The following is a 10,841-nucleotide window of genomic DNA, read 5'->3' on the forward strand; positions in this document are numbered from 1 at the left end:
AATTTGCTGATGCCTAGTCTAGAGAAACTCTTGTGCATATGAAGAAACATGTAGAGAATGTTCATAGTGTAAAAGTTGAAAACCTCACAAGTATTCATCACCAGTGTAACTAAACTAAATTGGAATGGTTTCCAATAATAGACTGTTTCCTATACAGCAGAGAAAATGAAGAAAGTACAAATATATGCAACCACACAACTGTGTCGCCAAGTAAACTGTTGAGTGAAAAAAAGGAAGTATGAACACTATATTTCCATTTGTGACAAGGTTAAAACATGCAAACTAAACTATTTGTAGTTTAGGGAATCATATGTATGAAATAAAATTAAACAAGGGACAAGTTAAGTTGGTGTCACGTTTATCATTAGAGTACAGAGAAAAAAACAATCAGAGTGGCTCCTACTGGGAGTGTCAAGCATATGGATCATATTTTCTTTCTCTGAGTGGTGAGCCAAGGCTGTTGGCTTATAATCAACATTTGCATTGTGCTTTTTTGTTTGTTTGTTGTTTTTAAAAATTGCTTCAAATCTTAGATCAAATACTTATTGCCTTTTAGCAAGAGAAAACTTACCTAACACTTATTATCTTATCATCTCCTCAAATTATGATTTTCTATTGACTTTTTAGCATACCTAGCATATACACTGACGTGGACATTTCTCAATGCTGAATTGTTAATTTTCTATGTATTTCTGAAGGAATTAGCTAGATGCATTTATACATGACATAACACACACACACTTGCATATATATATACAGTTATACTCCATATGCTTAGAGAATAATTATAAAGAATTGCACAGGGGACATTGCATGAGGCTTGGTGTCATAGGTCCTTGGTTAGGTTATGACTCCACCTCCTGCCTACGGGGTGATCCCTGAGGGTTCCTTCATTTGAGTGCTTTCCCCCGTGAAATGAGAATACAGTAATAATCATATCTACTTTTCTTTTTTTCTGTGGATAAAATAATGCTTGGTGGTCATTCATATAAGGAATATTTTCAATTCCACTTCCAGTCTCAGGCATGCGCTGTCTGCCTGTCTCTGTTCCAGGTTGTACGGCTCTCCAGGTGACATTGACCTCTGGCCCGCCCTTATGGTTGAAGATCTGATTCCCGGTACGAGAGTGGGACCAACACTTATGTGCCTGTTTGTTACCCAGTTTCAGCGGCTAAGAGATGGAGATAGGTGAAGGATTATCTGTTATACTTATTAAATATCACAAAAGTTGTTTTTGACCCAAAATGTATATGTATAACATTGTGATTCATATTTTTATGATTTAATGCATATTGAGTATAATAAGTATCAGACAGCATTAGGTGACAGAACTTTTGTAACCACTAATATTATCAGATAACATTTATTTTTGTAAATCTTTGTAAGAAGAGAAGAAACAGAATTTCTCAAAAGGCAATAGAAGTTGGTGATTGAGAGGATAAAGGCTAGATGGACTACTTTGTGCTTAAATCTGAGTCTCACCACTTACAGCTGTTTAACTTTAGACATGTATCACTCGGAACAAGGTTCCTCATCTGTAAAGTGTGAATAACAATTGTACCTATTCCATAGAATGTCTGAAGCTTTCAATGATGTTGAGAAGGAAGGAACTGATAGCAGCCTTGAGATTCCCTCCCTTCATTCTCATGGAGGAAGACCTGCTGACCCTAGACCAGATCTCCTTGTAAAATTACATTATGAGGGCATTTACAAGTGGAAACATAACTGGGAACTCTTCTCTAAAATTTCTTGGTTTATCTATAGTGTTCATTGTAAATAAATTTAATCATGAAATAATGGGAAACGCGGGCTGGAGAATGTAAGTTAGTCATGTAATCTGTTTACTGTTCCAAGACTAACGAAGAATAAAAACCAAGAAATACAAACCTAAGCAGCCTCTCCTGAGTGGACACATGCTCTTCCATTGCTTGGAATCAAGTATGTTCCAGGGCATGGTATCTTCTGAATCATTAGTGAAGCTTAGTGTTGAGTAAGATCTAGGAATCTTGTAAATCTGTTTGACAATATAACCTTTTGTATTATTGCAGAGATTATGCATGTAAGACTTGAAACAAAGCCCAGAGCTTAGTTTTTACTTAAATTACAATAAAAATTATTCTTTACTTTAATTCTCTTCCCTTTACAAATTATAGACAAAGTAGCAAAGGATTTAATTCCCTTTATTGCACATTGGTAACAATCATAGCATATTTCATTAATTTTTTAAAATCATTTTTAACACTGAATTTCTTGACTCATATAATTGGGTTAATATGCTCAACTGGCAATAGTTTAAGAATCTATGTAGTCAAAGACTGAAAATAATGGAAAAAGCTTCAGTTTGGGGGTTAAGCTGTCTTCCCCATATATATTAGTTTGCCAGGCTGTTGTAACAAAGTCCCATAGCTTGGATAGCTTAGACCACAGAAATCTGTTATTCTTATAATTCTGGAGGTTAGATGCTGATCAAGGCATCAGCAGAGTTGATTCCTACCGGGGCGTCTCTTCCAGCTTGTATATGGCATCTTCTCCCTGTGTCTTCCCATGGTCTTCCCTCTGTTACCTATGTCCACATTTCCTTTTCTTATAAGGACACCAGTCATACTGCGTTAGGGCTCACACACGTGATCTATTTTTACCTTAAATACCGATGTAAAGGCCCTGTCTCCAAATAGAGTCACCTTCGAAGGTACTGGGGCATAGGACTTCAACATATACATTTTAGGGGGACACAGCTCAGTCCATCACATCAAGATAGTGGCAAGAAGTCTTTTTGCCTACCATCTTAATTTCCTGCTCTATACCCAGCACGAAAAAGTGCTTGGCATATGATATTCAAATATTTACTGAATGAATGAACCCAAGGATTGACTTTACTGAATGTACCCAAAGATTGACTTTAATAGTTATTTTATTTAAAATTGACTGTATCCTTTCATTTAAAATTGAATGTGCTTATTCTAGTTAGTTGATAGATATGACCAAATAGTATATATTAATGATCAAAAGTGCTATTTTCTTCTTAGGCAAACATGTTAATATTACATTGCTCAGACAATTTCTAAGGTTAGTTAATGGAATTTAAATGTAACAATAGGGCAAGGTGCGGTGGCTCACTCCTGTAATCCCAACAGTTTGGGAGGTCTAGGTGGGCAGATCACTCGAGGCCAGGAGTTCAAGACTAGCCTGGCCAACATGGCGAATCCTCGTCTCTAGTAACGTATAAAAATTAGCCAGGCATGGTGACGGGATCCTGTAATCCCAGCTACTTGGGAGTCTGAGGCAGGAGAGTTGCGTGAACTCGGGAGGTGGAGGTTGCAGTGAGCTGAGATCATGCCACTGCACTCCAACCTGGGCTACAGAGTGAATGTAGCCAAAAAAAAATTAAAAATTAAAAGAAATTAAAAATGTAATAATGGACTTTTCTTTTTTGGAGGAAAACCTTAGAAAACTTTCCTTTGAATCATTTTGTAAAGCTTGAGTAGAAAGTGATAGGTCAGAAGCATGTGATTTAAGAACGTTGTAAATATTGGAGAGAATTAAAAGGATACTCAGTTGGAGAACAAGCATAATTCTTTCCGTATGCATCTTTTATGTTGAGCTCTTCTTGGTGCATTGTGGCTGTTTGACGTGCAGCTGAGTTCTCAGGCCACAAACCCATGACAATGCCTTTTTTTTGGTTGACTACCAGGTTCTGGTATGAAAACCCTGGAGTATTTACCCCGGCACAACTCACTCAGCTGAAGCAGGCGTCCCTGGGCCGGGTGCTTTGTGACAATGGTGACAGCATTCAGCAAGTGCAGGCTGATGTCTTTGTAAAGGCAGAATACCCACAGGATTACCTGAGTTGCAGCGAGATCCCGAAGGTGGACCTGCGAGTGTGGCAAGACTGCTGTGCAGGTCAGTAATAATGCAATGAGCACGATCTGGATTGATGTGCATGTTCGCATTCTTGAATTGTTTTCAGTGGTAAAGATTATGCAATTTAAACAAAGATACACAAAAAGCCAACAACACAGAACTTTCCTTTTGGAAATCTGACGGATGATGAAGGGGTGGACACCAGGAAAAACAGAGGCTCCCAACCTGCCCATCCTCTTCCATTCCACACTAACCTTGTTAGAATGGGGACACTTGCTGGCAAAACTGGCCTCTGACTTCTTATTGCATTTCAGATTTCTGCACCAAAGATCAAATGCCAATCACTTGGTACTGACTATATCTGCTTCTTGGGGTTCATCTAACAAGAGAGAAATGAAAGTTTATAGTAACTTGGCTAACTTAGACCATTCATTCTTCATAAGATGTTGCAGTGATGCTCACTGGAAGTACAAGGAAATTTTGATGGAGTCAGGAAAAAACTTTCCCTAATGGTACAACAGAATTGGTGATGTCTACAACATCACCGTTTACGAACCAAACTTTCCCTAAGGTGCTTCTATAAGCATCTGTTTTGTTCTCACAATTTCCCTTTAGAAATGTGGATTTCTTTTTCCTTTGATGAAAGTGTGGCTCAAAAATATTAGATGACTTTCTCAAAGTCCAAAGATGTGTAAGTGGTGGAGCCAGGGCCACAGAAAAGATGTATTGTTTGTTGAAACCTAGAGGTGAACTGAGGACCTGATGGTTCTGGAGCAGAACATGCTGACACCTTCACCAGTGAGCAGGTGTCTGTCACATGGAGGGTACTTGCAGTTCCTCTGGACGCCAGTGACACAAGGGCCACCATAGCCTCATGCCTGCTCCGTGTAGTGGCCATGGGCCTGGGAGTTCTGATGTTCTCCGGGATTGAAATGATCATTCTCAGTACCTAAGTAGTACTAGAGATTTGTGGTCAGGGGAGGAAATTGAAAGCCACCTAGAAGTGTGATAGAACACTGTCCGGGTGCGGTGGCTCACGCTTGTAATCCCAGCACTTTGGGAAGCCAAGGTGGGTGGATTGCTTGAGGTCAGGAGTTCAAGACCAGCCTAGCCAACATGGCGAAACCCCATCTCCACTAAAAATACAAAAATTAGCCAAGCGTGATGGTGGGCACCTGTAATCCCAGCTACTTGGGAGGCTGAGGCAAGAGAATCGCTTGAACCCTGGAGGCGGAGGTTGCAGTGAGCCCAGATCGTGCCATTGCACTCCAGCCTGGGTGACAGAGCCAGACTCAATGACACCTGAGTCACGGTTGTCTTTTTTACTGTGGTGGTGCTTTATCAGACACAGCAGAAAGGAATGTGGTACTCTGGGGAGGGTGGCATTCTTTCCCTTACCTCAAGTTCTTAGTGATTAGATCCAGGAATAATGAAATAGTCCCCCCTCTTCAGAATGTTGGGGGAGCAGAGAACAATATACAAACCATATGAATGGCAACTAGTAACACTCCTTTCCTTCTTCTCCAATGTCCCTGGGATGGGACATAGGGCCTGCTGAGCAGAGGGAGAGATAGATGGCATGGCAGGGTGTGGGCTGTGATGACCACAGCGGTGCCCTGCAAGGAAGCAATGGCTCCGTGTAGAGGCCAGGGCTGCGTGCCCGTTATACTGACACATACCATTTCTAGCTCTTCTCACCTCTGGCCATGTGATAGGTGATTCATGGAAACACCTAGCTCATATAATTGTCCTGAGTCTTTCAAGGTGGCTGTTATTATCTCTGATTTACATACGAGGAAAATAAGGCTCCTGGAAACTAAATCCGTTTTCTAAGGTCCCACAGCTGAACTGAAGGCCTTTGCTCTTTCCTCTGCATGCACCGCCACCTGGTAGCACCTGTAGGGTAGGTGCATGGCACAGAGACAGCGAGCAGGCCCCCACTGAGGGCGGTTCCTCTGCTGCCCTCCCCCCATTGCCATTGTTCCACATTGAAGACTCCAAGGAGGGCTCCTCTGGTTATTTAAATGGTAATGAATCTGCTGTGGGCAATGTTTGTTACGGAAAATGCAATGCAAGGATATAACAGACCAGAGGAGGGTTGGTGTCTTGAGTTTGTGCGGCATTCTTATCAAGATCTGTGGTCCCAACCAATAGTAAGAATACTCTTTCTCTGTGAGTGTCTTTAAAAAATGCCTGGAAATTAATAAGCCAGCAGTAAACATCTACTCCTTAATTGGATACAAACATACAGTGTTTTTTTTTTTTTTTTATGGCACTATAAAAATGCTCAGAAGTCATGTCAGTAGCAAAATTACCTAAAGATATGAATATGCCTGATGTAGTTCCAATCCTAATGTAATGTTTGTAATGAGAACTATTACAAATGGATACATGTGTATTTTTCCGTGTACTTTTTGACTAACAAGCATGGATTTTTCGGAAAAATTAAAAGACAGTTTAAAATGAGTGGCTTAAAAAAGGTGTTTAGTAACTGCTCAAAAGTGGACCACTTTCTTATGGAATGGGCTTCTTACACTTCCCAATTAACAGAAACATTTCTCTAGGTAGATTAGGGGCCTGCTGGAACATTCAGATCTCTGAGGAACTAGTTTCTAGACTGTGGCTCCGTAGTTTCAGGTAGGTTATACATTTTAATGGTCTGAGTTAAGTCAGGCAGTTGAGAAGTGCTGGTGTTGACTAAATTGAGTCCATCCCTGAGAACTGAAGTTGTGAATTTCCCACACAGAGAAGGCGTATTAAAGGACCTAGAAACTATGTCACTACTCAGTACACTTGTCTTTGTTGTGTGTTCATTCATGTTGTATTAATAGATTTCTTCCCTCTCCTTTGCTAATCTCACTCTCAGATTAAAATAAGCGATGGTGTTTAAATGATTTATTTATTTATTTTTATTTTTTTTTTGAAACAGAGTCTCGCTCTGTTGCCTAGGCTGGAGTGCAGTGGTGCAATCTCAGCTCACTGCAACTTCTGCCTCCCAGGTTCAAGTGATTCTCCTGCCTCAGCCTCCCAAGTAGCTGGGACTACAGGCCCGCATCACTGTGCCCGGCTAATTTTTGTATTTTTAGTAGAGACAGGGTTTCACCATGTTGGCCAGGCTGGTCTTGAACTCCTGATCTCAAGTGATCTGCCTGCCTCAGCCTCCCAAATTGCTGTGATTACAGGTGTGAGCCACCACGCCCAGCAGATTTAATTCTTTTAACTGGCATTATCCTGGAGTAAAATAGAGACCTCCGTTTGGGATGTAAATGGCCACTCCAAGCAGGCCTAGTGGTTCATTTTGTTAGAATGAAGTGTATGATTAAATTGACCCTCAGCTCTGTATGTTGTTTTAAAGAATAATTTTATTTTCAACAGGGCTATTTTTTTTTTTCATTTTTTGTTTCCCATGAATAATAGCCTACTGGTTAATACTGATACCAGCATCTTCCAAATTTAACCACATTTTTTTAAATTCCTAGAGAAACTCTTCTCCTAAATTCCTAAACACATTGAAATGGACTCTGAGTCTGTTTAAACAGTGGTAAGATAAATACAATCAAGATTTACATCATTATATCTTGTTATTCTTTGTAGGTAGAAGGCATGAGATCTAAATAATGGAGCTAGGATTTCTGTCACTTAGCTGTAAGGCTATGGGTTTGTATGGGTGATCAAACTGGAAAAAGTTGGGGTGTTAAGGACTTGGTTTGTAGTTTTCGTGTCATTTATTATGTTCAATGAAGAATTTTGTTATCCACCATTTTGTTTTGTTTTTTTTTGTTTTGAGATGGAGTTTTGCTCTTGTTGCCCAGCCTGGAGTGCAATGGCATGATCTTGGATCTTGGCTCACTGCAACCTCTCCCTCCCGGCTTCAAGTGATTCTCCTGCCTCAGCCTCTCGAGTAGCTGGGATTACAGGCCTCCGCCATCAGACCTGGCTAATTTTTGTATTTTTAGTAGAGACGTGGTTTCTCCATGTTGATCAGGCTGGTCTCAAACTCCTGACCTCAGGTGATCCACCCATCTTGGCCTCCCAGAATGCTGGGATTACAGGGATGAGCCACTGCACCCGGCCCTATCCACAGTTTTTAACCCATGAATTTCAGTTTCTCTTCAAACTATTCTAAAACAGCATGGTGTTTTTTTCTTTTTGCCCTTAACTAAATCCATTGTCGTGCATTTTTTTCCATAAATTTCCTCAAGTCATTCTATGTATCTGTTATATAAGTAATTCCTTTAAAATATTGCTTAGTATTTAATGGATAGGATTGTATATACCAAAATTCATGCAGCCATACTTTGCATATCAGGGTTTATATTTCCATAGGCTAGGTTCTTATAGAATTCCCAAAGTGAAGTTGCTGAGGTACAGGATATAGGCTTTTTAATGAAAAAAATGTTGTCAGATTTATTTCTAAAAAGATAAACATGACAATTCCACAAACAATTATATTAATATCCACTTTATTTCCCCACCAGCAATTGGTAATATAGCCCTTGGTTTTTTGATAGTGCAGTGAGTAAAAACTTAATGATCTCAAGTTCATTTTAATTTTCATTTCTCTGTTAGTTTGTTTAAACAGCTTTTTCCATGGTTTTTGGTTTCGGGGATTGGCTGTGTGCATTGTGTGTTCATGGTCTTTGTCCTTTAATCAATCTGTTTGAGCTCTCTGCAAATGCTATGTGTTAGCAATGGTGAGGGTGAACATCCCAGGCTTGTCACTAAATTGAAATGGTTTCATCATTTACCCAGCAGCAACGTGCTTGCTTCCTTTTATGTGAATTTCTTTTTCTTTTCTTTTCTTTTCTTTTTTTTTTTTTTGTGACAGAGTCTTGCTGTTGCCCAGGCTGGAGTGCAATGGCACGATCTCAGCTCACTGCAAGCTCTGCCTCCCGGGTTCACACCATTCTCCTGCCTCAGCCTCCCGAGTAGCTGGGACTACAGGCGCCCGCCATCACGCCCGGCTAATTTTTTGTATTTTTAGTAGAGACGGGGTTTCACCATGTTAGCCAGGATGGTCTCAATCTCCTGACCTCGTGATCCGCCTGCCTCGGCCTCCCAAAGTGCTGGAATGCCAGGCGTGAGCCACCGCCCTCGGCCTCTTTTTTTTTTTTTTTTTTTTTGAGACGGAGTCTTGCTCTGTCGCAAGGCTGGAGTGCAGTGGTGCGATCTCGGCTCATTGCAACCTCCACCTCCCGGGTTTAAGCGATTCGCCTGCCTCGGCCTCCAAAGTAGCTGGGACTACAGGCGCCCACCACCACACTTGGCTAATTTTTGTATTTTTAGTAGAGACGGTTTCACTATCTTGACCAGGATGGTCTTGAACTCCTGACCTTGTGATCTGCCTGCCTCGGCCTCCCAAAGTGCTGGGATTACAGGTGTGAGCCACTGCACCCGGTTTATTTGAATTTTTTTATGCTTACGTAGATTTCTTTCAGTCCCTTGGTCCTGTCTATAACAAAGTAGCTGCTGCATTTCACCTGTGCTGCTCCTTCTCCCTGTGCACTGCCCACCGTCAGGTCCCAGTGTACAGAGGGCTTCATTAATATGGGGACTTTCTTTAATTTAGTTACTTCATTTACTGTTATTTAGAGCTTTCCTCTTCAAATTAGCCTTATTTGTTTTTCCCATTATTTGCATATGCATTACATACATAAATATGTAGAACGTATCTTCTATGTCTGTATACATGTATAGGTGTGTACACATACAGATGTGTACATTGTTAAAAACCTTAGACAAATTAAATTTAACAGACTTTAACTGACAAAGGGTAGCCTCCTGAGCCAGAGCAGGCTCAGAGAGACTCCAGCACAGCCAAGTGGTGGAAGATTTATGGACAGAAAAAGAGAAGCAATGTACGGAAAACAGAAGTGAGGTTCAGGAGCAGCCAAATTGGTCACAGCTTGGGTTTTGCCTTATTTGAACCCGATTTGAACAGTTGGCTGCCTTTGGCCAACTGATGATGAGGCTCAGCTGGCACAAGAGTTGATTACAGTCTGTTTGCACTTCAAGTCAGGTTCACTATGCCCAGACATCTTTAGGCCAAACGTAAAATATGTAAGGAGGCAGCTTTGGGCTAAACTTAATTTAGCAATTTCCCTCTTTTGGTCATCCTCTCAAGTTTAGGAGATAGACCAAAACTTTAGGAATTAATGTCACTCTGTCATCATCATAAATGTCAAGTAATTTGTGTGTGCATGAGGGTTACAGTAGGGGCAACCTTCTTTTGTTGGAATCCACTGTTTACAGGGGGAAAAAATGGTCATTTTACAGGACCTGTCTCCTTCCCTAAAGTTTCAGTTTGGTTATGTTGCATTTAGCATAAGTGCCTCCATTTTGCTTTTGTCTGGTTTGTTGGGGCCTAGTGCAGGAGCTCAGTCCAAAACAATGACCTCCCATAATTTTGTTGAAAAACCTCCTCTCCCTTTTTGGTAAGGTTCTCACTTAGGTGAGCATGTGACCAATACTTAGGGACTTACCACCACTCTCATTTACCATCATTTTGGGTTTTCTGTCTCAGCATATCATTCATAGGCTATGATGTTCTCATGATCACGTTTCTTTGAGTTTTTGTCATTCCAGTTGAAGAAAGACCATTTGACATTCTACAGATGGCTGCATGCAAATGTTTAAAATTTTTGAGAGAATACAACACAGCAGGGAGACTGCTGTTACAATTATCAGGAGGATAATACCAAGAGCTTGGAGTATGCTCCTTACCTGGGGTTCCATAAAAAAAAACCAACCAAATAAAATCAAATAGATCAAAGAATGTGCTAGGTAAAGAATCTACTCACTTTAACCAAGCAGTCTATTCATTAATTCCTTACAACTGAATCTCTATAATACCTGATGTGATGTATTTCTCCGTGGGTAACAAGAAGTGCCAACAACTGCACAGACAATTCTCTGTTAATCACTAAGTGATCTAGAGCAATTTTTTTATTTAGCACAACTTTCTTTCTTTTTTTTTTTTT

General features: G+C 40.5%; 1 protein-coding gene across 14 annotated transcripts in view; it reads left to right on the forward strand.

Annotated features, from left to right (window-relative positions):
- Positions 1 to 10,841, forward strand: part of PXDNL (peroxidasin like) — a 480,152-nt gene that overhangs the window by 422,827 nt on the left and 46,484 nt on the right. For 11 of the 14 annotated variants that reach the window (XM_058444093.1, XM_058444094.1, XM_058444096.1 and 8 more), the window contains 2 exons: positions 1,054 to 1,188; positions 3,692 to 3,900. In XM_058444093.1, the coding sequence (XP_058300076.1) occupies positions 1,054 to 1,188; positions 3,692 to 3,900 (344 nt within the window). Of the gene's footprint in view, positions 1 to 1,053; positions 1,189 to 3,691; positions 3,901 to 10,841 lie in introns of those variants that run through there. The other 3 variants (XM_058444099.1, XM_058444089.1, XM_058444101.1) reach the window with 3 other exon arrangements.

This window comes from Hylobates moloch, unplaced genomic scaffold (assembly GCF_009828535.3).
Source record: "Hylobates moloch isolate HMO894 unplaced genomic scaffold, HMol_V3 SCAFFOLD_9, whole genome shotgun sequence".
NCBI lineage: Eukaryota > Metazoa > Chordata > Mammalia > Primates > Hylobatidae > Hylobates > Hylobates moloch.